This window comes from Eublepharis macularius, chromosome 5, assembly GCF_028583425.1.
Source record: "Eublepharis macularius isolate TG4126 chromosome 5, MPM_Emac_v1.0, whole genome shotgun sequence".
Lineage (NCBI taxonomy): Eukaryota > Metazoa > Chordata > Lepidosauria > Squamata > Eublepharidae > Eublepharis > Eublepharis macularius.
Genome location: NC_072794.1, coordinates 8283584 through 8311233, shown reverse-complemented (window position 1 = coordinate 8311233; position 27650 = coordinate 8283584). Strand labels below are relative to the sequence as shown.

Here is a 27650-nt window from a genome sequence, read left to right as displayed (position 1 = left end):
TCTAAGAGGGGGTTGAAAACGCCATGGTTCAACTCTCACCGCACACCCTCTCAGTGTCTTTAGGCAATCTGTATTCTCTTTATCCCCAGCCCCGCACATTCCTTTGTAATATTAGTTTGCCTTATGAGGCTTTTTAAAGGATTCTTGAAATGTTTTCTATAAATGCAATCATATTACTCTTATATCCTACTCTTTAGAGAACTCGCAGAGGTTTCTATCTGGCTCCTATCCAGACAGCTTAGTACTGCTGTCATCTTGCAGTGATGTAGTGGCAAGGATCTGGGAGATCCCAGTTCGAATCTCCACTCTTGGTGGGTGACCTTGGGCCACTCTAAACCTAACTTACCCTCACAGAATAGTGTGGATAAAATGGAGGAGAGAATTATGTAAGACACTTCAGTTCCCCATTGGGGAAAAGGTGGAGTAAAAATAAAGTAAAATAAATAAACGTTTATCCCATCCTTCTTCCAGGGAGATCAGAGTGACATACATGCTTCTTCATTCTTCTGTTTTATGCCTAAAATACCCCTGAGAAATAAGATAAGCAGAGAGGGGGGGGAGTGTATGACTGGCCAAACTAGGGACTTGAACCTTGGTCTCCTAGATCCTAGTTTAACACTATGAGTGTGATACCACACTGCCTTCTAGACCATACTTCTTCGTGTGTTCTCTGGGGAAGACGGTAAACTAGTAATCAGCAACCATTAAGTATGAATAGAGATTTAGCATTTCTAGAAACATTGAACTGGTGGGAGAATTTTTTTCTGTGTTTTTGTGGGGAGGGCAGAATGGACATTTTGTGGGGAAATTGAAATATATGCAGTACTTTCTTATCAAGTCTAAACTTATTTTGCTGATTTAATATATAACATACATCATTTGTAACTTAGCACATAAGAAGTATAAAAAGTATAACAATCGTACAAGTAAAAAGGCCTTAGTATTCTGTAAGCAAAATTGCAAATACACCTCCTATTGAAGGAGGTGTACTGAAGAGAGAGCTGCAAAGTACTGCACCCTATAAGACCTTAGCACACGTATCTAAGTTTTTGCCTTCTGATTGTGCGGTGTAGAGGGGAATTGGAAATGAGAAGCTACATTTTGAAGTAAAGTAAAGGGTGTGCTTTTAGAAAGAAACAACCTCATGTAATAGGATTAGCAGCATGTTGAGATATCAAATAAAACTTTATCACACTGAAAACAAAGTACTGAATATTCTGTCAAAATTAGTCCCCTTTTAAACAATAAATATATACTTAAAATGTTGTCTACAGAGTATACTAGTATTACCATTTTTAATGCTGTAGATGTATGTAAATATTTTCATACTATAGATGTTCAGAGAGTAAAATCTTCAGTGATTCCCAAGATCTCCAGTATTTCGCTCTGGGAAAAAGCCCTGGAGTGGTGGAGGCCCTTTTTCCTATGGCCTTTGTATGTTTGAGTATCAGAAACAACATCTGTGAAGGGCTGGGTGACTTGGTGAAAGCTTCGTTGTGGTATAACATGGCCACAATTTCATCTGGTTCACCAAGAGCTTCTGTGCAGGAGATAGGAAATTAATAATTTTTACAAACTGACTGCTGGTCAGTGGTTTTCCTTGCAGGTTCTGTATGAGCCTAGGGAATGGCTTAAAGAGAGGCTTTGTAATCATGGACAAGTGCTGCTGAAATCTGTGAATTCCAACTCTGGAATGGCCTCCTGGCCACCCTGATGTAATTTGGGGGCAGAGAGCCAGGCAAGAAAGTAGGCTGTGTTAATAACATCTGAAATAGCATCATATGCTCACTATCAACTTCATGGTGCTCAGAAACCAGTTGGGTGGCTCTGGTGAGGACAGAGAATAGTGGAACTGTTGGGAACTGTGTCCCTAGCTACTGGCTTCACATTTAGGCCACAGCTGAAATACTTTTTCTGAAGGAGAGATTTTTTTCTTGCTTTTCAGTATTGCTTTGGATAGTTACAACAATAAAATCCTGCAAAGCAGTATTCTTTTTTCCCCCCATTTTTTTGCAAAGCAGTGTTCTTGAAATAGTACCAGCTGTTGTGGTTTATAATATATGGGGCTGATGCAGAGTGAAGACGTTCCCTGATGAGGATGCTGACCTGTTTTTCCCTTTTCTAGCGCCAAGGTTTTGGGGAGCCCAGTGTGTACCATGCTGTGGTGGTGATTTTCCTGGAGTTCTTTGCCTGGGGGCTGCTCACCACCCCAATGTTAACGGTGAGTACTTTTTGTTTGGTCACTAAAGGTACACAGCAATTGGATGGCCAAAATGGTGTGGACATCGTAGGGTTGAAGGGGACCTAAAGGGTCATCTAGTCCAACCTCCTGCACAATGCAGGAAATTCACAACTACCTTTCCCCCCACCCACACACCCAGTGACCCCTGCTCTGTGTGCAGAAGATGCAAAAACAACATCAGGATCCCTAGCCAAACTGGCGTGGAAGAAATTGCTTCCTGACCTCAAAGTGGCGGTTGGCATTACCCTGGGCATGGGGAAAGGTGGGTTGCCGCATGTACCGCCTGCTCTTGTGCCTGGGGGACATCAAGTGCCACCTCAGATGATTACAGAGAGAGATTGCTGATGCTGAGTTCATTCACAAATTCAGAACGGTGGACTCCCTAGGGCTGAAGTGGGACACAGGATCCTTCTCTCACTGCAGATGCTTATTTTCTGCATTCCCTCCCCTGCTCTAATCAAACTAATTGCATTTCACATCGTACCTCCACATCCTATCTTACTTCTCTGCAACACTTCTCCTACCTTCTTACTAAGATAAAGAGATTTCCATTTCTAGTTGTATTTGATGAAGGGACCTTGACTCTCGAAAGCGCATCCCCTGAAAATCTTGTTGGTCTTTAAGGTGCTACGGGACTCAAATCTTGCTCACCTCAGATGAGGCATCATCCTTCTCAAGGCACTCTTGGATAATCATCCAAGGTGGCAGCACCTTAGGGTTACCAATCTCCAGGTGGGGTCTGGAGCTCTCCCAGAATTACAGCTGATCTTCAGATTTATTTACATCATTTATTTATCACTACCCCTGAAGGAAACAACAGCTTCTGAGGACAAACTCTATGGTATACCATAGATTCTTAATGATATCCCTTCCTAAATTCCCCCTATAGGATTGCTAACTCCTGGTTGGGAAATTCCTGGAGATTTTGGTGTGGAGCCTGGAGAGGGAGGGGTTTGGGGAGGAGAGAGACCTCAGTAGAGTATGATGCCTTAGAGTACCCCTCCATAGCAGGCATTTTTCTGGAGGTCAGATATAATACCAGAAGATCTCTAGGTACCACCTGGAGATTGGCAACACAACCCTCCACAGGCACCGCCCCAAATCTCCAGGAATTTCCCAGGCAGGAGCTGGAAAGCCCTATCACACCTGCAGCAACCCAAGAAACAAAGACTGCTTTCTCATCTTCCATTTTAAAATGATGGGCATGTAGAGAACAAATTGAAACGTGCAGAGAACTAATTGCAAACACATGCAGCTAACCAGATTGTAGGCTTCCTCAGTATGGTTTCCAGGCCACAAACATTTTATTTTTTTTAAGAAAAAAATTACGTTTACAAGGTGTAATAAAAAATGCATTTATGTTCACTCAGGTTCTCTCCTGCCATATTTGCACCAAGAATTGAAATGTAATCGTTTTGCAAATATAATCCCTCCTCCTGAGCTCCTGGAAGTGACTGCTGCTTAGCAGAATGCCCGTCGAGAACAATTCTCTCCCTCCCTATTCATAAAATCACACCCTTGCTTTTTTGCACCCTTCCCCGTATCAAGCGGACTCTTCCATTCCTCCCCCTACTTACGCAGTGCCCATACAAACTACCCTGTTGCTCTGCGCCTGTGCTAATTCTTGCCTGCCTGATAAGAGCCCTTTGTGTGTGTGTTGTCTAGTTGAGCACCCAATTCACCTTCACCGTATTTTAAAAAATGTCCCTGCAGCCTGCAGCCCTTTGCATCTTTGACAAATTATCCCTTTCGTTGTGAGAGTCTTAAGTGCTATTTCCAGAAAATTTTTATTCAGGCAGCTGAAAAGCCTGACCTCATTGGACTAGAGGGCTCACAGACCCATTTATCAGAGAGAGATTGCTTCCTTGGGGAGGCCTTGGGAGCGGCTAATTTGCATACGTCGCCTCCCATCATGCATCAGAACACACAAGAGGGGAAAATCCATATTAACATAAAGTTTGAAAGTTTCAATTAAAATTAAAGAGGAGTTTTAATAAAGGCAGAATAATTTGAAGAGCAAGAGATTAATCCAAGATTTTTTAAAAATCATCATGATATGAAAATATTTAGTAAAGAGGTCTTTAAATACCAATGCGGTGGCAACAACATTCATGCTCACTTTGGCGCACATACACTAAAATTGGAACAATACAGAGAAGATTAGCGTGGCTCCTGCACAAGGATGACACACAAATTCGTGAAGTGTTCCATATTTTGCCTCATAGATCGGCAGATGTTTTCCAGTGTTCTCTGTATGCCATTCTGTTTTGCAAATTCGAGGGGCATACCGTATTTTCCAATCCCGCAAGGATCAAAAGTAGATGGACGACACCCCACACCATCATTTTGCAGATTGCAGCCTGCTGCATTCTGTATTAAGCTCCACCCATACCAACTACTCATGCAATCAGCGTTTCTATTTCCACCCATATTCACAACTTACACTGTTTTACAAACAAGGTATCTTCATTGACTCTTTAACTCTAACCACATAAGAACAGTCATTCTTACTTGGTACTGTTGCCTCTGTCAAAGTACTGTCTGCTCACTTTCGTATTAAGAAGGAATTTAGAAAGCAGGGACAGAAGGAGAGGCCTCAACATCTTCGTAAAAGCTTCTTGCCGAAGCAAAATGTGCTTGGTTTCATTATACGTGCCTATATTTTGCATAAACATATATAATAAAAATAACAACATTAGCTTTATATACTGCCCTTCAGGACAACTTAATGCCCACTCAGAGTGGTTTACAAAGTATGTCATTATTATCCCCACAACAATAATCACCCTGTGAGGTGGGTGGAGCTAAGAGAGCTCTGAGACCGCTGTGATTCAAACCCGGTTGTCCAGGTTAGTGTCCCGGACTCTTAACCACAACACCAAACTGGCTACACCAAATACACAGAAGTTATGGTTTAGAACGTGAGGAATATTTTTTGTGCTTTTATCTTCTCATTTTACTGTGGATTATAAAAACTATATTTTGAGCATGTAAAATAATATAACGGCAATAATGGTGGTATGGGGTGTCCATCTACTTTTTTTGTTCTTTGCCATATTGCAAAATGTGGAACGCCTCTCAAGTTCGCAAATCAGAGCAGCATACGGAGAACACTGGAAAACATGTGGTTGGCCGGGAGGCAAAATATGGAACGCTTCACGAATTTGCGTGTCATCCTTGTGCAGGGGAGCATAGCTAGTCTTCTCAGTACCATTCCAGTTTTAGTATATGCTGCCAAAGCAAGCGCAAACTGAAGCCTCAATCCAAATATATTTAAAGGCCTCATCTAACAATATTTGCAAGTTATGATGAGTAGTGTAATGTATCTGCATTTCTTGTTTTTTACCAACTTAATATTTAAATGCTCACATTTGTCAATTGTCATTCTTTTTAAGCTTCTCACATTTCAAAAGTTTTCATTAGTAAACAATACACTGTGAAAATAACTGGTGGATATTCGCCACATTGTATTCTGGGAGTTTTTTATGCAAATGAGCTGCTCTGGACGGGAGGAAAATCCCTTTGTCAGCTGCCCACAGGTCAATAGGTGACTCGCTGCAATGGAACCCTGTTAACACCAAGACAGCCGCATGGCTACAGAGACACATCCCAGTGAGGCTTTGCATTGCTCTGCCCCCCCCCCCCGAGCATCACCCCATGCTTGGGTCGCCAACTTCCAGATGGTGTCTGGAGATTTCCTGGAATTCCGGGTGGTGGAGGTTAGTTCCCCTGAAGAGAATGGCTTCTTCGGATGGTGGGCTCTAGGTAGGGTTGGCAGCCTCCGGGTGGTGGCTGGAGATCTCCTGGAATTACAACTGATCTCCAGGTGACAGGAATCAGTTGCTCTGGAGAAAGCAATAGCTTTGAAAGGTGGACTCTGTGGCATTGTATCCCACTGAGGTTTCTTGCTTCTCCAAACTCCACCTACCCCGGGCTCCACCCCGGGCAGCCTGCTATTCACAGACATTTCTCTCCACTTCCATTCAAAGCCTCCAGCCACAAACAGCACAATCTCATTTTTGCAGTGGCTGCTGTGACCCAGACAGCAAGCAGGCAAGGCTGAGACCATCCAAAGGAAGGTGCTTGTGATTGGGCCAGGCATTTTAATCTCTAGTGAAACTTAAATACCAGGAAACTGCTGGCCTTGGAAAGCTTCAAAGAATATTCTTGGCTTTGTTTTCTGGGGGCAGCCCTTGGAATACAATTCACCTTTAATTTTGTTGAGGTTGATCTAACCGTCTGGGAAATTAGCCTTGCACAACTAGCTTCTTGTTGCAGGCTTTGACAATAGCATTGGGGAAGGGGCAGCAATGGATAGATACTATACAGAAGGGAGGAGAGAGACTGCAGGTATGGGGCTCGCTGGAGTTCAAGATCGAGACAGGTGTGTGCCCTGTGTAGTTTTTCGGAGGAATATTTTCTTCTTCCTTCCTCCTCCACTCACTCCCTGCCAGATTTCCAGGCATCACGTTAAACTCAAAATTTAGAGAGCGGTTTGTGGATCGGTGGCATTGATCTGCCTGGTTGGTTGTCCTTGCAGGTCTTACACCAGACTTTTCCTCAGCACACCTTCTTAATGAATGGGCTGATCCACGGCGTCAAGGTAAGGCCATCTTCCTGAAGCAATTTCTGGGCCCAGTGGCCACTGCTGGAGTACAGTGGTTGTGGGAGGGAACTACATTTTCTGGGTATGTAGAAACTGGGGCAACTTACTTCCTTAGGTTGCTGCTCATGTTCATTCAGTTCAGATCAATATGTATCTCCGAAGCTTGTTCATCCCTCGAATCAGTAAACATCTTACTAGGTGTTTTGCGCTTGACGCGTGGCATAATCTACTTGGCAGGATGGAAACAGAGGGCCTAGAGGAAGGAACTTGCCCCGGGGCAGGTTGGTTCTGAGTTCAGTGTAACAGTACCAGCAAGAAGTGTATTCCGGAATAATATTTGAGGAGAAGGTTCTCCCCCTCCCCCAGACAACAGGCAAATTGAATGGCTAAGAAAGCCCCCTCCCCCTCCATTTATTTTCCATAGTAATTGTTGTTAAAGGACCTTTAACTGATTAGTTAAGGAGTGGAGGGGAATCTAGTCTCCAAGTTTGTATCATGTATCTTTCATATGATTTTTACACTACTATAATTTTTTAAAAATCAATATTTTACATTTCTTGGTTTTATTGTTCTACCTCTGTGTTTTTATGGTCTGTACATTTCTTCAAACAGAACTTTTTTATCTGAAGAAGTAGTATAGAAATGCTTCAAATACACACTGAGCATTTATTAAGCTGCCCCCTCTTATCCCAGGATCTTGACATCTTCATCTTGCAAAAGAGACTTAAATAGATCTTATGGCCCGCTTTAAGGCATCGTTGCAAAAGTGGCGATGGGCTGTATGCCTGAGGTACACCCCCTTTTCTCTTTGTAGGGTCTGCTCTCATTCCTAAGTGCCCCATTAATTGGAGCACTGTCTGATGTCTGGGGTAGAAAATCGTTCCTGCTCCTCACGGTGTTCTTCACCTGTGCACCAATCCCTCTCATGAAGATCAGCCCATGGTAAGTTCCAGGCTGAATATACCAAAGCCTGTGTGTAGCCCTGGTACACAGCCTAATGCTGGGCTTGCCTTTGCCTCCAGATCCAGCCTGTTTTTTGGGTGCCCGGTTCCAGTTACTCTGAGTTCGAGCTGGTCTGTCAATGTGGAAGTCACAGATCTGTGTTTGCGTTTGCTCATTCAGGTTTCCTTGGCTTCTTACAAAGCCCGCTGCTAAATGTAAGAGAAGGAGAAGCTGGGCATGGAACTGGAAATGCAGCACAGAGGGATTCCAGGCCAGCTTTACTTCCTCACAGGGGGCAGCGATACCTCTCTCAGATACCATTTTCAAGGCTCACTGGGGGTTAAATAAAAGAATGCTGCAAACGAATGTCGTTCTTTTTCTGAACTTCGTCCCATATGTTCTTTATTGGAGTTCAAGTGAATGAAATCAATATGACTACTCCTTGTTTCTCATTGTTAGGTACCCTTTTAATTTTAAAGAGGTCTTGGGTCCTTTTACTTATTTATTTGTATCCCTCCTTTCTATCCAGTGAGGATCAAAAAAAGGCTTGTGTTGTTCTCACCTCTATTTTATTCTTACACCAACACTGTGAGGTAGAATAGTATTTGAGCATGTGACTGGCCAAAGGTCACCTGGTAAGCTTCCATGGTAGAAGCGGGGATTTGAATCTGGGTCTCCCAGTCCTGACACTCCAACCACTACACCACACTGGCTCTATAACTTGCTATCAGGGCACCTCGCTGGGGGGGGGGGGTACTGCTGCTGCTGCTTGACAGCAAAAGCACCTCTCTTGTTGTTTTCTGAGTTTTGACACTCATTTTTTGGCCTGAACATGCCCTTCAGGATGTCTTCAGTTTTCCTGGCAACATCTGCCCTTCCTCCAAGGAGTTCAGGACAGTCTACAAGAGTGTTTCCACTGCTAATTGTGTGTCTGGGCAAAGGTCAGTCAGTCACCTTCGTATCTTGAATGGGGACTTGAATTAAAGTCTCCCCTATTTGGTCTAATTCCTACGTGCGCTGACTCTTAATGTGGCTCGGTGTGGAAGCACAAGGAAATTCAGCCCCCTTCCTCTCCCTTAGTCAGCTGCCCATTGAAAGTGGCTTGTCTACAGATGTGAGCGAGCGCATGTTGATTCTTTCTGATTACGACATGCACATCTTACCCTTCAAAACTGAGAGACCTTCTGATAGCCGCTTAATGTGCAGATTATAAAATCTGGTAAGCATGTTTGCTAGATTTTCAGCTATTAGCAGGGAAGTTTCTTCATTTGTTTTTAACTGTGCAGTGCCTCATGCAAAATTTGAATCATCCAGTACCCGTCACAACATTCAGGACTTTGGGTTTTGAAGCAGCCCATCCTTGGCAGTGCCAGTACGTTCCGAAAAGAGGGTTCCCATAAACACCTGCATAGGAATTAGAAAAGTCGGTGACTTGGATGTGTCGTGGCAGGTCTCACCAGAGAGGGGGCCCATCAGTGCTTCAGGCTTTGATTCAAGGCAAGGAGCAGGTTCTCCGTTTGTTTCTGTGAGCTCTCCTTTGGATTTGTGCAGCATTTCTTAAATCCCCTCCCTTTCTCTTTTCCAGGTGGTATTTTGCTGTTATCTCCATGTCTGGAGTGTTTGCTGTTACCTTCTCTGTGATTTTTGCCTACGTTGCTGACATTACACAAGAACATGAGCGCAGTACTGCTTATGGCTTGGTAAGTTCTCTTGTGTTGCTGACCACCTGTCTGTTGCTAGCACCCCTTGCTTTGCTTCTAGGAGAAGATGTTGGTGTAGTGGTTAAGAGCGCGGGACTCTAATCTGGAGAGCCGGGTTTGATTCCCCACTCCTCCACTTGAAGCCATCTGGGTGACCTTGGGCTAGTCACAGCTCTCTGGAGCTCTCTCAGCCCCACCCACCTCACAGGGTGTTTTGTTGTGGGGATAATAATAACACTTTGTAAACCGCTCTGAGTGGGCATTAAGTTGTCCTGAAGGGCGGTATATAAATTGAATGTTGTTGTTGTTGTTGTTGTTGCTTTCTTTGTCTATTTTAAAAAAAGCAGACAGGCTTTCCCTACAGACAGGAATAAGACTTGGGTATTGGTAAGAGAAAAGGGTTATGAACTGAATGGAAACTTAGGTTAAACAGCCTCTGTGCCAGAAAACCCATAATTTGCCTTACCCCCCACCCCCACTCCAAGAGTTCTGTACAGTTACTCTGAGAGGCAGAGTTCCTTCTGTTTCAGATGAGGTCTGTGCCAACAATTGCACAGTTCTTGTGGCATGTTTCACATTCCACTGAAGCGTGGGCCCTCTCCGTTAAGATAAGATATGCTAATCCATCTTAATTTGGTTAAAACAGATTGCATGGCTGAACCCAGGATCGGGTCTAGGCACCCAGACTCTCTGGGCTGGATTATCTGCTTGTAGGCAGCTGCCATAGGCAACCACGGCAGTGGCGAGAAGGTAGTGGTATGAATGGAGCCAAGCTCTGCAGTGCTGAAGGACAGCGATGCGAAGCTGGCAGAGTGGAGGAGGAGGCAACCGGTAGAGTGGGTTTCCATCCCATTCTGCCCGTCCCTACAGCTGAGCTCCAAAAGAGCTGCTTCAAGCTGCTGCCACTGCCAGCTACCTTTGCAGCTCAGCAAGCCTCACACACCCTTACTTCAGTTTGGTGTAGTGGTTAAGAGCAGCAGGACTCTAATCTGGAGAACCAAGTTTGAGTCCCCACTCCTCCGCTTGAAGCCATCTGAATGACCTTGGGTCACTCACAGCTTCTTGGAGCTCTCTCAGCCCCACCCACCTCACAGGGTGATGGTTGTGGGGATAATAGCATGCTCTGAGTGGGCGTTAAGTTGTCCTGAAGGGTGGTATATAAATTTGAACGTTGTTGTTATTAAAACGATTCTCTGGTTTGACAGTAAGCTTGCAAGGGAGTAACGTTGAACCAGAGAGTCCCAAGCAAAGAGGGGGGCAGAGTTTTTAAAAACCTTGGAAATGTTTCTTCCATAGGAAACAATGAAGAGTCGCTGCGGGCAGCTTGTTTAGGGGCCCACAGAAATTTGGGGGTCTGTAGTGGACAGTTAGGAGTAGGTTCCCTGCACATTTGGTGGGCATTGCTTAGAAAATGCCCTCCGGAAATTTTCCTGAGAGGGAATAGTGGCCAGTTAAATCCAGGATTCTCTAACCTGGATCAGAGAATCTGACCCAGCTTTCAGGGATCCCAGAGTTCAAGCTGGCCTGTCAATGAGGAAGTCACAGTTTTATCTGTATAAAAGTCATAGTCACAGCCTTGATACACAGGCAGAGTCCTAACTGTGGTTAAGGAAAGTCCACTGCTTAGTGAGTCCCAGTTCTAGAAATGCTGAAGGCTGGTGAGCCATGCCTGTAGCAGCATTTAACTGTATTGTGGCAGGCACAGGGAATAGTCAGACAGACAGGGGCAGCCAAGCCCCTTGGAATTATCTACATCCAGATCAATCATCCTGGTCGTGATCAGCCGAAATCTGGCAGATGCTTGTTCCTGCTTGCTGTTGGCTGGGAAGGCAAAGTTTTAGTTGCTTGAGGTGAATATGTTGGCAACAGAATGCTACAGTAGAAGAGTACAGTTTGGGGAGAGGGTGGAGTGAAAAGTTAATTCTTGAAATTTCGCACTAGGGTTAGAGGGGCTGGAAGTCGGAGGCCAGAAGTGACGGGAAAGGCCTGCGTGCAGGGCCAGCAAGGAAGACTGGAGGGGGGGATGCGGGCTGAAAATGCCCAGGAGGTTTAGGGGAAGCAGAAGGGAGGGACTGATCTGAGCAGCAGTCTGAGAAGCAGAGACAGGGGCAGGAGGTGGTGACTTGAAGGATAGTGTGAGAGGCTCGCATGTGGTTGAGGAAGAAGAAGCAAAAGAAAATACTCAGCCAAGACCTTAAGAAGGACTATGTGCTCTCCACAGGCTGGAGAGCTTGAGCTGAGGTAGACTACAAAAAGTCTTAATTGGATGTTGATATAGGCCACAGGGGTGGATAGTAAACTCCGCAGCCCTCTGGCCCTTGGTTGTGTGTTCTCTTTGGGTGGAGTTGGGGGCATACTGTTCCTACCCACAACCATTTTGAATGTATGTGTTGCAGGTGTCGGCCACATTTGCTGCCAGCTTGGTGACGAGTCCAGCCATCGGTGCCTACCTGTCCCGTGATTACAGCGACACCCTAGTCGTGGCACTGGCTTCAGGGGTTGCTCTGCTGGACATTGGCTTCATCCTGCTGGCGGTGCCAGAATCCCTGCCGGAGGAGATGCGCCCTGTATCCTGGGGAGCACCCATCTCTTGGGAACAAGCAGACCCCTTTGCTGTAAGTTGGGAGGCAGTTGTGAATCTGCTTCCAGCGGCTTCGGTTTCAGGCAGAGGGTGGGGAGAAAGAAGCCATGTTGGACTGAAGGGTCGCCTGTGACAGAGAGTTGGTGGCTGAGACAGTGAGCCAGGATGGCCCTGAGTTCAAGTCTGTCCTGATCATGAGGCAAGCCTCTGTGGTTTAATCCTTGTCAGCTTCATCAGTGATGTGCAGAATAAGATTGACAATACTGCTGTTTCACTTACATTATCAGTAATCATGATGACAACCCTGGAAGGTAGGCCTTCTTTCTCAAGACGGGACGCTGAGGCTGAGCTGCTTGCTTAGTTGAGGTGAGACTTGATACCGGGATTTTCTGGCTTTCTCACTCTCATATCTGTTGTAAAATAGTAGAGTCCAGTAGCGCCTTTAAGACTAACCAACTTTATTGTAGCATAAGCTTTCAAAACCCACAGTTCTCTTTGTCAGATGCATGGAGGCTATGAAGAAACTGGCCAGAATGGAAAGGCATTCTGTTCAGATTCTGCTTTGGAGGGGCGGGGTCACACCCAACCTGTATTGTGCACTCCATCTCTTTCATGACTTTTGCAACTAATTTGCATCTACTCCCCCCTCCCCTCACCACCTATATATCTCTGGCCAGTTTCTTCATACCTCCATGCATCTGACAAAGAGAGCGGTGGTTCTCGAAAGCTTATGCTACCATAAAGTTGGTTAGTCTTAAAGGTGCTACTGGACTCTTTACTATTTTGCAACTACAGACTAACACAGGTAGCTCCTCTGTATCATATCTGTTGTGCTACTGCTGCTCTCAGCTTGAATGGTAGAGCTGGTCATTTGGCGGCTCGTCTTGCACCTTCCTTAATCTCAAAACTTGCTGACTACAGAGGAAGCACCTTTTTAAAAAAAATCCCTTCTTCCAAGGAACTTAGAGCTGTTTGCATGGTTCTCTCTTCCCCATTTTATCCTCATAACAGTCCTGCGAGGCAGGTTAGAGAGAGTGACTGGCTTACAACGGGGTGGGCTAAACGTCCAGTAAATGAAAATGAAATGAAGGTAACCCAGTGAGCTTCTTGGCTGTATGGGGATTTGAACTCTTGTCTCACAGAACTCAGCCTTTCACAGTCAGTGCTACACCAGACAGGCTGACATTTTGCATGATAACTGAAGGGGGCTGAACTGTGGCACTCTCTCCTTTTGCAGTCTCTCCGCAAAGTAGGCCAAGACTCCACCATACTCTTGATCTGCATCACAGTCTTTCTCTCCTACCTTCCTGAAGCTGGCCAGTATTCTAGCTTTTTCCTCTACCTACGCCAGGTAAGCCTCTCTGATTGTGGAGCATGGACGTTTTGGTCAGTTGACCTCCCCGATACCCCTCCCTGTGAGCAGAGGTTTGAGAGCTGGGTATGATTGCACTTTATCACGTGACAGGTGACTGCCATTAAAAATGGCAGCCACTTAAAGGGAAATATTATTCAGCCCATGTTGTGATGTAATTGCCCTGCCTAGTTCCCCACCTGCAGCAGTTGGGGATTGGGGGAGATACCCATGTGGGTTAAGTAGGATCCTGTTTATCATAGGGAAGACGGGGGAGATGCACCCAAGGAGTGCAACCCTATTTATTCAGAGAATTTTATGCTCTCTCTCCAAGAACCTGCCTGAGGCAGCTTTCAGAATACAAAATTACGCAGGAGCGCTTTGGGTTCTGGGACCATGGGATAGGTTTCCTTAGAGAAGGCCTTCTAGCGCATGATGGGCTTCACCTCTCAAGGGCAGGGAAGAAAACGTTTGGAACGAACCTGGAGAACTTCATCAGGAGAGCTTTAAACTGATGCCGCAAGGGGAAAGGGACGATCGACATGGGGATTTCAGTGAAGAAATGAAAACAGTGGGGACCCACCTGGGTAGGACGGGTCAAACAAAGGTACAAGGCTACAAGTGTCTATATACCAATGCCCAAAGTATGGGTAATAAGAAAGAAGAGCTTGAGCTTCTCTTGCAAACAGAGGGCTACGATATAGTAGGAATTACTGAGACTTGGTGGGATGATTCCCATGACTTGGAATGTGCTAGTGGATGGGTATGAGTTGTTCAAGAAAAACCGGAAGCATAGAAGAGGAGGTGGAGTGGCGTTGTATGTGAGGAGAGGGCTTGATTGTCAAGAAGTTATGGAGAATAGGGCGGACAGCCCAGTGGAAAGTATATGGGTAGAGATAAGGGGAGGAAGGACAAAGGGTATTATTGTTGGAGTCTGCTACAGACCACCCGACCAGCGAGAAGAAATGGATGCTGCCCTCTTTGAACAGATTGGCAGAGTATCCAGACATCAGAACCTTGTAATTATGGGTGACTTCAACTTCCCCGATGTGTGCTGGGAGACAGGCTTAGCAAAGCATCATGAATCACGCAATTTCCTGACCTGCCTGGCCGATAATTTTCTTTTTCAAATGGTGGAGGAAGCTACAAGGGGTTCGGCCATACTAGACTTGATATTAACTAACAGGAAAGAATTGGTAGATGAGGAGAAGGTGATGGGGGACTTAGGGGGAAGTGACCATGTCCTCCTTGAATTCCAGTTGCTGTGGGGAGCCAAGGAAGTTCATAGCCAGACTCGTAGGTTAGATTTCCGTAGGGCCAACTTCGATGAACTCAGAGGCTTGATGAGAGTCATTCCGTGGGGGAGTGTGCTGGAAGGGAAAAGAGCGAGTGAAGGGTGGGCCATTCTCAAACGCTAGCTTTTGCAAGCTCAGGCCCTCACTATCCCAGCAAGACGGAAACATGGTAAGGGCTCCAAGAAACCGATGTGGATGCACAGAGAGCTCCAGAATAAGCTAAGGGAGAAAAAGGAAATATTCAGGAAATGGAGAGAAGGACAGACCTCTAAAGAGGAGTATATGAGGGTTACTAGGTACTGCAGATCAGCCATCAGAGAGGCCAAAGCTCAGTACGAGCTGGGTCTGGCCAGGAGGGCTCGCTACAACAAGAAAAACTTCTACAGATATGTGAGAAGCAAACGCAAGGTAAAAGAGGCAATTGGACCGCTGTTGGGAGTAGATGGAGAAACTCTGATGCAGGACAGAGGAAAAGCAGACATGCTTAATGACTTTTTTGCCTCTGTTTTCTCCCTGAAGAACTCAGGCACATCTAGAGATAGTAGAAAATGTGGCAGGACACCTGAGTGGCTAATTGACATTGACAGAGAGGTTGTGGAGAGGCATCTGGCTGCACTGGAAGAATAAAAATCCCCTGGGCCAGATGGGGTGCACCCAAGAGTGCTGAAAGAACTTTAAAGAGAACTTGCAGAACCCCTGTCCATAATCTTCAAGGCCTCCTGGAGGACTGGGGATGTGCCAAAAGATTGGAGAAGAGCGAATGTTATCCCAATCTTTAAGAAAGGGAGGAAGGATGACCCGGGAAACTACAGGCCGGTCAGTCTGACTTCTGTTGCTGGGAAGATATTAGAACAGATTTTAAAGGGATCAATCTGTAAGCATCTGAAAGACCGCTCAGTGATCCGGGGAAGTCAGCATGGTTTTGTTCCTAACAGATCCTGCCAGACCAACCTGGTTTCCTTCTTTGATCGAGTGACCAGCTTACTGGATCGGGGGAACTCTGTTGACGTGATTTATCTGGATTTCAGTAAAGCTTTTGATAAGGTCCCCCATGACATTCTGATGGGCAAACTGGGAGACTGTGGAGTAGACTATAGGACAGTTTGGTGGATAGGGAACTGGTTGGAGGACCGCACTCAAAGAGTGGTGGTCAACGGCATTTCATCAGATTGGAGGGAGGTGTCCAGTGGGGTGCCGCAGGGCTCGGTTTTGGGCCCGGTACTTTTCAATATTTTTATCAATGATCTGGATGAAGGAGTGGAAGGGCTGCTCATTAAATTTGCTGATGATACCAAATTGGGAGGGGTAGCAAACACCCAAGAAGATAGAATTAAAATTCAACAAGACCTGAATACTCTGGAGAAGTGGGCAGCTGTGAATAGGATGCAATTCAACAAAGACAAGTGCACAGTATTACATCTGGGCAACAAAAATGAGAAGCACAAATACTGCATGGGCGATACACTTCTGGGCAGTAGTATATGGGAAAGGGATCTTGGGGTAAGAGTGGACTGTAAACTGAATATGAGCAGTCAGTGTGATGCGGTGGCAAAAAAGGCTAATTCAATCCTGGGTTGTATCAAAGGGGCCATAGCATCGAAATCGCAGGAGGTCATAGCCCCTCTCTATACTGCCTTGGTCAGGCCACACCTGGAGTATTGTGTGCAGTTCTGGAGGCCTCACTTCAAAAAGGATGTGGACAAAATCGAGAGGGTGCAGAGGAGAGCGACGAGGATGATCAGGGGTCTGGAGACTGAGCCCTACAAGGAAAGGCTGAGGGCCTTGGGAATGTTTAGTTTGGAGAAGAGGAGGTTGAGGGGGGACATGATTGCTCTCTTTAAATATTTGAAAGGCTGTCATTTGGAGGAGGGCAAAGAGCTGTTCCAGTTGGCAGCAGAGGGTAGGACGCGAAGCAATGGGCTAAAACTACATGCACAAAGGTACCGACTGGATAGTAGGAAAAACTTTTTCACCGTCAGAGTAGTTCAAAGGTGGAATCAGCTGCCTAGGGAGGTGGTGAGCTCCCCTTCACTGGCAGTTTTCAAGATGAGACTGGATGAATATTTGTCAGAGATGCTTTAGGCTGATCCTGCACTGGGCAGGGGGTTGGACTAGATGGTCTGTATGGCCCCTTCCAACTCTATGATTCTATGAAAATCAAAATATTAAAAGATATTAATTGAAATCCAACATTTAAAAACCAGCCCAGCAGAAAAAAAATTAAACCCTATAATACGTGGGGCAGTCGTATGTCTTTGGCCACTGGGTCGTGTGTGTGAGTGAGACCGAGATCTGATTCAGTGCATTGCTGTTCAGTAGCAGGCTTCTGTCTGCCCCCCCCCCCCCACAGTCTCCTGGGAATAAGAGAGGAGTGCAGAGAAATGAAGGCCGATTAAGGTTCAGCAACTGGTGCCCTGGGAGTTCTCCCAAATTAAACCAGCCTCAAGGGAGTGGCAGCTGCTGCAATAGCACTTCCCCACCACTCTGGGGGAAATACGTGTGGACCAGGGCTCCAGTCGCCGTTATCCCAAAGGGCAGCCCTTGGGGGAAATCGGTTGCTTACTGCCGCTTTCAGTAGCATCAGACATCGTTCCTGACTATCCCGCATGCCAAGTGTATTTGCTTCTAGGTCCACTGGCTTGTGCTGTTGCCTTTGCAGGTCATCAGCTTTTCCTCTGAAACGGTGGCAGCCTTCATTGGGGTGGTTGGAATCCTTTCCATACTGGCTCAGGTGAGTACTTGATTCCTTCTCTCTGGACCAGGGTTAAGAGAGCATTTTCACTGGAGCGCTCATTCCTGAGCCATGCGCCAGGTCATTCTGACTTACTGTGCAAAATGAAGATTCCTGGGCGTTCAAAAGAACCCTTCCACGGATGACACTGCTTGGACTGGCCTTCTGCACGAGTCTGTGCCTTGGCCTTCCTCCTTCCAGCCAGCCTTTCCGGGGGGTGGGATTAACTTGGTCATGAATCCATAAAGTGAGTCATCCACTTACTCTCCATGCAGAGGTGTGACAGAACAGCCCACTCACAGGAGGCTGCACATTGTGTCTCTGCACCTAACCTGGAACAGTGCGTCATTCAGATGCACAGAAGAGCTCCCTCCTACATTCTGTTTCCTTTCAGAGTCTGTTAGAGGGAAGGATGCCGCCAAATGTGAGTCGGGCAAAACCATGTGTGTCCACTGTCAGGTGTTTGGGCAACATTGGACTGAAGCTTCATGAGCTGGAGGGGTTTGCCCTCATCCTTCACTTCCAGCTCCTCTCCTCTGAGAGCTCCTTGTCTAAAAGCGAAGTCCAGAAAAACTACTTTTTTCCCCTTCTCTTCCAGACTGTTGTCCTTGGGATTCTCATGAGGTCCATAGGGAACAAAAACACCATCCTCCTGGGCTTAGGCTTTCAAATCCTGCAGCTTGCTTGGTATGGCTTTGGATCACAGCCTTGGTAAGTGCTGGTTGCTGGATGGTAGCACTCTTAATCTAACTGCAGGGCAAGCCTTCCAAATGGAAACATGGGCAGTTTTCAGAGGAGGAGCCAGCCGCAGCCAGTTCTCTTCCTTTCCGTCATCATATGCCCTGATTTAGCCCCTTATCAAAAGCCCATCATAGGTCATGAGGCATTTGTCCCATTCGCTGGATGCACAAGTGAGATCTCCATTTTTCACAGGGATACTGTCAGACTTCCATTTTAAATACTCTCTACTTGTCATTTCTCTGATGCCTTTTAGTATGGAAAGGCTTGCGTATCCCACCGAGCTGCCCACCAAATGCATTTATTTGCATTTGTTTGTTTATATCCTACTTTTCTCCCCGGTTGGGACTCAGAGTGGCTTTAGAACATTGTTCTCCCCTCTTCTATCCTCTCGCAACAACAGCCCTGTGAGGTTAGCCAGGCTGAGAACTTGTGATGGGCCCGAGGTCACCCAGCAAGCTTCCATGATGGGTGTGGGTTTGAACCCTGGTCGACCGGGGTGCTAGTCTGACGCTGTATCCATTATACCACACTGGCAGTGTGCTGTGGCCAGCCACGTCCTTGACAGATGTCTCCCCACCACCCCCACCACCACCCTGTTCTTTTCTATTCTTTTCTCTTTTTTTGGCAGTCGCAGGCAGTGAGGTGATTGGTTTTTAAAGCAAGGCAATTTAAATCATCATATGAATAGCCGAGACAAAAGGACCAATTTAAATCACTGACTTAAATTTTTTCTCTTCTTGAACTTCATATCTCTCCTGGACAAGGATGCTTACTAAGTGGGTTGCTATGACAATGGAAACAGATTGGTTCGCCAAAAAATCCTTTATTGGGAGCATAATTCAAAATCGTTGACTTGTTCAGTATACCTTTTTAAATCCTGGCCTCCTCCAAAGGAGTTCAGGGCAGCCAATGTGGTTCTCTCCTCTATTTCATCCTCGCAGCAACACTTTGAGGTGGGTGAGGCTGAGTGTCTGTGACTGGTCCAGAGGCACCCAGTGACTCCTGCGGCTTGTGGGGGCGTTCGAGCCTCTGCCTTCAGCAGCCACTCAGCCACCACTCGGTCAGGTCATGCCATCCAGACACTTCGTTACAACCAGATTTCCGTTTAATATCCTCTATGCATAACTGAGGTGTCTTGCTTGAAGGCTTGAAGGATGCAGGCCTGTGAATATGAATTTGGGAGCGAGTCCCATCGAACAAAAGCTTACTCCTGAGCAGGTACAGAGTCACAGTAACAAGGGTCCAAAACTTTCTGTAAGCAAGGGCTGGAAGCCAAAAGGCAAAACCATGTTTCTCCAGGACATGAAAAGTAAACGCCCATGGTATTTTCTGGGCTCAGATGCTCATAATTTTGATTTTGAAAAATTAACAAGTACTTCAGATATGTGGAAGGCATAAAATGTCCCTCTGGGGTTAATGATTGATACACAGTGATGCCTTTTGAATTCCACTGTGCATATGATTTAGTTAGTCCCTGGTGCCAGTAAGAGGGAAGTATAATAAATGAATTATTGTTTCATTTTATCTTTCTCAGCATCCCAGATCAGACACTTTCCTCCATAGGATTTTTCTTTCACATAGAAAAGGATGATTTAACTTAATGAGTATGTTAGATTGTCCTGGTTCTGTGTTCAGATGTTAAGTGCAGCCTCTAGCACATGTATTTCTACGGCATTTGGATTTCCTTTTAAAAAACACTTTAAGAAGACACTTCCAAGTATTTTTTTTAAATGCAGTATTTTTTTTTAAATCCACCCTTCGAGGCAGCCAGAACACAAGAGAGCAGGGAGAAGGGATAATTATTCCCCTGGTAGATTCCAGTGGGGAAGATGCACGAGGCCTGCTTTCTTACCTCCACATATCTACCAAGATTTGACACAATCAGGTGGCAGTGCCATAAAACCTAGTTGTGTTGGTTCCTGGAGTTGTGCATCTGTTAATCGTGTGGAGGCCAACTTTGATCAGCTTACATGGGAAACGGGTGTCCTCTCACTTGCTCGTGCCCATGTTTGGTGCGCTCCTTTAACCGAGATGTGTTCTGCCTGTGTAGTCTAGTGGTTAAGAGTGCACGACTCGGATTTATGATACCCAGGTTCAGATCTGTACACTGCTGTGAACCTCAGTGGGTGAGCTTGGGTCAGTTACATATCTTGGCCTCACCCTCCTCAAAGAGTAGTTGTGAGAATGGAACTAACTGGACAGAAGGAACTAACTGTCTATGCTGCTTTGAGCTATTTAGAGCTCATAGAAATGTCCCGGATAGATTTGCGCGTGCACACATGCACACACCCATCTAGCTGATTTTCTTGGTTTTACTCCTGTTTGCTCTTCCCTGGCAGGATGATGTGGGCGGCTGGGGCTGTGGCTGCCATGTCGAGCATCACTTTTCCTGCCATTAGTGCCTTGGTGTCCAGGAATGCAGACCCCGACCAGCAAGGTAGCACTCATTTTTCATATTTATGCCGTGATCCAAGTCCAGATTCTGTGTCTAGAGCAAGCGTTTTGGACAGTTTTGCTTGAGTCAGATCTGCAGAAATACTGTTGTAATTACTGCCCTCTGTTCTGGGCTGCTCCATATGGGAGAAGCTAGAGGACATGCATATTTTAATGTCTCTCTGTGTTTAAAACAAACAAACAAACAAAAATCCCAACCCACTTCCAATACATTGATTTGAGGAGAGCTGGACCTTTCTGTCTAACATACTAATTTCCCATGCCTGTTTCTGCAGAGATGTGCTACAAGCAGTATTCTGGTTAATGCAAGCTGGGGGCCCCATAAGGAGTCATAGGGGGTGAGGTGGGAGAACTTTGAAATCCTACTCTGAAACATCTCCCTGCTCCAAGGAGTTGAGAAGGCTGATTCCGCGCCCCCCCCCCCCCAACACACACACACACAGTTTTTTGTTGTTGCTATTCTTAGCTTAGCGTCACACATTCCTATGTAATTAGGGAATCTTCTGAGTTGGAAGAGATCCCTACCATGTCTGTGGGTGTCACTATCGCAACTGGCCACTTGACAATTCAAAAGAGTGGTTGGGTTGTACATGTTATGCCATGAGCCAGGGCACTCCATCCGCTTCAGAGGTGTACTAGGACAGGAGCAGCAGAAGATGTCTTTTGGGCAAAGAAACACTGGACTGGGTGGGCATTAACTATCCAGCAAAGCTGCTCTTAAGCTAAAACAGCTAATCACTAAACATATTAGTTATACCTGCGGCTGTGTTCTTGCTTTGTAAATTTGAAGCGCTGTTGTCCAAGAATGGGTACGTGGGTGAGAGAGACCTGCACGCAGCTGGGGTCTGCCACTCCTGCCTTTGTGTGTGCTCCTGCAGTGCCCTGCATGCACCCCTGCGCTGTGTCTAGACCGGAGGGGCATTTGTTCTTGCTTCCCTGCAAACCTTGCGTCCTCTTTCTAGGTGTGGTTCAAGGGATGATCACAGGAATCCGCGGCTTGTGTAATGGGCTGGGTCCGGCCCTCTACGGCTTCGTTTTCTACCTTTTCCATGTGGAGCTGAATGAAATGGCTGGGGTGGAGTCCCTGGACAAAGCCTCAAAGGTCAACATGGCCAACCCAACCGATGAGGTAGGTTTTTGGGATGTTGGTGCACATGTCCCTTGTGGCAGAGATCGCTTATAAGTTCTCTGGGCAAGCAAGGTTTGCACATAGGGCAACAACACCTGCTCATCCCCACACCAGCCAGCACAATGTTCTTCCTCCCCCTGGTGGGGGAAAAACTGTGGAGCGTGTCAGCTCAGTAGGGGGCTGGGGGTGGGTGGAAGGAAGCACTGCAGTGGGACAAGGAAGGGGCCAGCTGGGAGCTCCCACCTCCTTGCTTGGCTTGACCTTTCCTACTGGGGTATGTTTTTGTCTTCCAGAGGGGCATCATCCCTGGGCCCCCTTTCCTCTTCGGAGCATGCTCAGTCCTGCTCTCCCTCCTAGTGGCCTTGTTCATTCCCGAACACAGCCTTGCCCTGAGGTCGGGCAGCCACAAGAAACACAGCATCGGGGCCCAGGCCCACATTCACGGCCCCCAGGGGGCGGGCTCGGACAGCAAAGAGCCTCTGCTGGAGGATAGCAGCATATGAAGGAAGCAGAGGCTGCCTCGAGCATCAACTCTCGGTGAGGACAGACCGTGAGGCACGGATCTGTGACGGAGGAAGGAGGTGGTGGTGTAGCAATGCCAGGATCACAGCTTAGAAGAATGGTGGCGTCCTTCCTGGAGCCGAATATACTAATTGCTGTGGAAGGGGAGGAAGCCTGCACCGTTAGGTGCTGCAAGAAGAAAAGGAGTCTTTTGGTTTGCCACATGAAAGCTTGAAAGACATTGAAATGCACTTAAACATTGACATCATTGGGGAGGAGGATCAGCCCGCCAAAGAACCTCTCCTTCCCAGTTGGGAGGAAGAAGGAGGAGAGGTGCTTACTCCTACTCTCTGTAATAGACCAGTCTGAGGTGGGGATTGCCTACCCCTTCCCATGGTTCAGGGCATTAAAAAAAAAAGCATGTTGCTAATAGCAGCCCTCTTGTACTTGTCAGTCTGTAACTAGGCAATGGACAGGCTTGTGCTGTTGGAGGTTGCAGCGGGATAGTTCTTTTAGTCTGTTGCAGTGAAGAAAACCAGCCCAGTGGCACCTTAAAAACCAATGTTTGTTTCTGTATGAACTTGTATGAGTCACGCTGCTGAGACTCACAAAAGCTCATACAGAAATAAATGTTGGTCTTTAAGGTGCTACTGAGCTTTCTTTTGTTGTACTATTGATACTTCCCGTTAGCAGGAACGGAGGCCATGCAACGCTCCCATAAACTAAAATTGTGCAAGGCTGGTTTGGAAAGTGGTGGGCCTGCAGCTTGCCTCTGGAAAAAAGTTTCAGTCTCTTTACCCCGCTGATTATAACCGTGTGTCTGCAAGGTGCATGTCCATTCTCCATTTTTCCAGTTCAGAGGTCCATCTGCTGAGTTTCATCTGGTCCAGCCTGTGTGAGCACTTCAGAACCCAAAAAGAAAAATATCTCAAAAATCTCTAATTTTGGGCAGTTCCACACGCTTGTGGCTATACTGTGGAGTGGGCTGCCTGATCCCCCCTTTTGGGGGGGGGGGTTTCCTCCTTCAAGATGTGAAGAGGCTATGGATGAGGGGAGATCCAGAACTCTTCCCCTGAGCCAGAGAAATAGTTTGTGAGCATGAAGCACCTCCTCACCCCAGTATCTCTTAATGTATATTCCAACCTGTACATGAGAATTGACACTCCTACAGATCTTGGGCGTGTGGAGTGCTGGGGTTCTAGGGAAGGCTTTGGGGCGCTTCTTAATGAAAGATGAGCAGACTGCCTTCAGAGCTGACCGTGATGGCTCTTCCCCCTAGGACTGCTTGGTGCAGAGGCACATTCCAGAGCATGAACTGCTCGGCTGGGGCAGTGGGGAGGCTTAGTGCCCCTCGCCCCTCCGCATGCCTGACCCAGGTACCATAGCTGAGGCACAGAGATCCTGCAGTAGGCAAGCTGATTTGAAAAGGTCTCTGAAGGGAGCAAAGCAAGGCTGAGAGATGCTACGCTACTTAAAAGGGGATCACTTAATTGCTTGTTTCTTAGATAGAGATGGGAAATTTCAGGAAATGTTGAAGACATGAACTGTTTTCCAACTATATGCTTTCTTATCACAAATAAGCTTACTTCACTGTTTTTAACAACAAAATGCATCATGTATAACATACAAGTGCCCTACTTGGCATACTAAAGAGATAAATACCTTAGTTTTCTGTTAGCAAAACTTGTGTGTCGTATTAGAAACAGTGAGCTGTGCCCTGTGTGCCACCTAAACAGGCACTCACTTCCCTTCTAGTTTTAAATATCACTAGAGGAAGGCAAGCCGCAATCCCCAAGCAAAGAGAGCCTCGTCTGCCCCTCCCATGAGGATGGCAGCATCCTCTGGGGCAGAAGTGCATCTTGGCTTTGTTTTCAGTCTGTACACAAATTGCCATTCTGTAATGCTCTAGGCTGAATGAGTAAAACCTTATTTTAAAAGCCATTTTGCTAATTCCCAAAGAATATTTCACAGCAGTCATTTCATTGTTCCCCCACATTGAAAGTTTTCTGTTGGAAAAACTGAAAGTCCTTGGGGGTCAGGATAGGGGACAGGAAAAGTGTTTTTTTCCTGTGAAATTTCTGGGGGGTTTTCCAGGCCTTCACATCTTTAGTTTTTTGGCAGCTTTGGATGTTCTAAGCCTGCAATTTTCTACCTGTGTTCTAGTGACCCAGAAAATGAATTCGAATAACGGTTCCCATTTGTGTAGAATTTGTACCCACAGAGTCTGCCTGCTGCATCGCAGCACAAGTCTTTGCTCTGGCTTTGCCTCTTTCCAGTCAGTCTCAGTCAGGGACAGCTCATTCTGCCGAGTCTCTGGATTCCACTGCAGAGATGCTTTAAAATTCTTCTCCTTGCGGGGAGATTGCCTGCTGCATTTCTGTATCAGTTACTGCTCCAGGTGTGCCTCCTAATCAGGTGTCAAAGCAGGACAATGACTTGCTCAGAAATGGTCTTGACTGAGAAGGAATGATGCTTACGCTTGCAAATTCTACATACTGACTGGGTGCAAGGGGGAAAGATGTCTCTAGTTTTAATGGGAGGGCATGCTTTTGGGCTTTAGAGGCTTGGGCAACACTATTCTGAATGGAGAGGGCACAAAGTGGAGTTACTGAATGAGTTATTGAAAACTTTCCGGAGTCAAGTTCCTCCCCCTTGCTTGGGATATTTGGAAGCCTCTTTGCTAAGAAATCCATTGGCTGTAGGTGTGAGGTGTTTGAGTAGTGGGGAGGGGGGAGTGAGGACACTACACTTCTTGTGAATTTAGGTAGTATTTAATCTCTTCACAGCTGATCTGTCGAGGGATTTCTGTATTGAATTCAGAACAGGGGAAGATCAAACTTTAGAATTAATACAGTTTGGCCTATTAAAGGCGGGAGGAATCTTGAGTCAAGGTTGCAAGTGTAAGGGGAGGGGATGGAATTTGCACCCAGAAACCCAAAGTTGTAGATGAAGTTTAGCTGGGCAAGCTTTAGTTTGTGTAGATGTTTTTTCATGTCTTGTGGCTGCACATTTTGGGTCTCTTGCAAAAGCTAAGGACTCAAAAGTCAGGAGGAAAGCAGGCTTGTGTGTACATGATTTGCTGGCAGGTAAGGGGGTGGAGTCCAGGACTGTGAGAAGTAAACCTGGTCAGGGTCTGGAGATCTGTATCTCTTGCCAGTATGACTCCATTGTGACCCCAGATAGCCCTCCTGATCAGGAGCTTGCACCAACCATGAGAGAGAGTTTTAGGAATCTGCACAAGATGAAGTTAATGGTGTTGTAAGCAAAGCAGTCTCAAGGGTTTCTTAAGCCCTGGGGGGCTAGAAGGATATCAACTTCTCAGTCTGGGGGAAACTCAGAAGCCCCCCCCCCCCAACTTCTCGCCATGCACTTGGTTGTAGCTAACCCCTGTTAACTATAGGTTTTGGCTGACAGATATTCTACTAGAAAATGCAGCCAGAGGCAAAACTTGTTGGTTCAGATTGGTGAGAAATTACCCCAATAGCCCCTCTTTATTGAAGGGGAGCAGGGCTCCTCATACCCTGTTGGTTCCTGGTCATAACGTTTCCCGGATCTTTTCTTGTCCACTCCCTGCCCAAAAGGAACTGTGGCTCTGGAGCATAAAACATATTTTGCATGCAGAAGGTTACAGAGTTAAGCCCCCACATCTCCAGTTCACAAAGATCTTGGAAAGCACATGTTGGTAAAGACTATTCTTTGCCCAAGATCCCAGAAAGTTGCTGCCAGTCCGAGTAGATCTCCTGTTCCTCAGTCTTTGCCAGGTTATCCCAGCCAAACTGATCTTTAACTTCACTGGCGGAAGAGTGAGCAGTTCTCTACATTCCGTTGCTTGCACCTGAGCAATTAGATAGGGGGAGGGAAACAGAATAGAATGAATGTTGGGGTGCTGTAGAAGAAGACTGCAAGTTTTGGGGGTGAGGAGAGGAGCAAGGCATTGTTCATGGTGCTCAGACCTAGTGTGGATAAACTCTGAAAGTGCAGCTTATTGCCAAGTTCTCTTCTGAGGGCTTTTTCCATGTCTTCTTCCATGATTCAGGGTGGGGCTCACTGTTACATTGCATTCTTCCCCCATCCCCCCCCCCCCAATATTTAAAGAACTTGTGCAAGGCTAATAGGAGCCAAAGCTACCAGAGACCAATGAAGAAATGCTGCCTTCCTGAAGGGGCTAGAGCCTGCACATTGAAATAGCTGTCAATTTAATCAGCAGGTTTGGAGGGGGTGGTATATGTGTAGATTCTGCTCTTTGAAAAACTTAAAAAGCAAGTTCTCAGCTGGCATTGAAAAAGCTGGTTACTCACCTACAGGGCTCGATGCCTGTGTGCATCTACAACCTTTTGTATCACACGTCTGGCCGCCTTCCTGCATTTCCCCCGATGCATCTCCTGGAAGTATCATGGTGGAGGACTGCCTTGTTCCTGGGGTGCAGAGAGTCAGCCAGCAAGTGGTTGCCCAAGTACCTTCCTAGTACTTCCCGTCTAGCATTCAGCCGGTGGACTGGGGCCTGCCCATTTGCGGGGAGAACGTAGAGTTAAGACACGAAGAGACGCCCTCCTCAGTACAGTGACTGACTGGCCTACTGTTCTGTCTGCACTCTGACAAAGTGGGCACCGATTTCTCCAGACTTCCGCCTTGAACAAACACTTTCTGGCTTGCTAAGTGAGTACAGCCATACTGCAGTGGGGGTAGCTGCTCCAAATCACCTGCCAGCCAAGCACACCCACTGTCCTTACACCCCTAACATCTAATTGTTTGTAATAAGATTTTCCAAGCCAAAAACCTCTCTTCTTTTGCCTTTTTATTTTCCCTTTAACTTTTTAGAGTACTACTTTTGCACCTGGGATGAAGGCTTCAAAAACACCCAGCCCCTTTCAGACAAATCCATACTTTTAAAAGGAGGTTCTGTCAGTGACTTCTCCACTTGATTGTTATGTGTACCTTTAGTTTCTGATGAAATGTGATTTTAAAAATAAACTTATTTGAATTTCAAGTTGGCTAATATTTTGTGGGCTATTTATTAAACGCCAGTTATGGTAAAAACTCTTTTGTCTTTTTAAAAAAAGTGTTACAGAAAGGGTCTCTCCAGCATCTGTGCTAAAGCTCCTTTGCTGTAGCTTCCTTTCCTTTTGATTCTTTTTCTTGTGTGGATGACTCTACATGTTCTGAAAAATCTGGTTGTGATTTTACCATTTCAGAAGGCAGCTGCTGGTGATGGGGGTTGGGGGGGGGGCCTGTCTGGAACAGTAGTGTGCCAAGGAAAAGGATTCTTGCCAGGCTTGTGTGCAGTTTTCTCATAAGCAGGGTTGCTTGTAGCAATTCAAGTGCCCCCCTTAGGATCTGGAAGACCCTGGTGTAAATCCCCATTTTGTCATGGAAGCTC

General features: G+C 46.4%; 1 protein-coding gene and 2 non-coding genes across 5 annotated transcripts in view; 2 read left to right on the top strand and 1 right to left on the bottom strand.

Annotated features, from left to right (window-relative positions):
* The window catches only part of LOC129330012 (hippocampus abundant transcript 1 protein-like), a 31796-nt gene extending 4536 nt beyond the window's left edge, over positions 1–27260 (top strand). Inside the window, exons 2-13 of one of the 3 annotated variants that reach the window (XM_054979833.1) lie at positions 2126–2221; positions 6783–6845; positions 7663–7790; positions 9376–9490; positions 11887–12105; positions 13309–13422; positions 17377–17448; positions 18047–18159; positions 20529–20626; positions 21606–21772; positions 22066–22309; positions 26578–27260. In XM_054979833.1, coding sequence (XP_054835808.1) covers positions 2126–2221; positions 6783–6845; positions 7663–7790; positions 9376–9490; positions 11887–12105; positions 13309–13422; positions 17377–17448; positions 18047–18159; positions 20529–20626; positions 21606–21772; positions 22066–22275 — 1395 coding nt within the window. In that variant the 3' untranslated portion in view covers positions 22276–22309; positions 26578–27260. Of the gene's footprint in view, positions 1–2125; positions 2222–6782; positions 6846–7662; positions 7791–8633; positions 8732–9375; positions 9491–11886; positions 12106–13308; positions 13423–17376; positions 17449–18046; positions 18160–20528; positions 20627–21605; positions 21773–22065 lie in introns of those variants that run through there. The other 2 variants (XM_054979832.1, XM_054979834.1) reach the window with 2 other exon arrangements.
* LOC129331534 (U6 spliceosomal RNA) lies at positions 4354–4459 on the top strand. Its single transcript, XR_008597187.1, has one exon. It is a non-coding gene; the product is annotated as a U6 spliceosomal RNA (small nuclear RNA).
* On the bottom strand, positions 5383–5487 carry LOC129331537 (U6 spliceosomal RNA). Its single transcript, XR_008597190.1, has one exon. It is a non-coding gene; the product is annotated as a U6 spliceosomal RNA (small nuclear RNA).
* Positions 27261–27650: the final 390 nt, after the last annotated feature.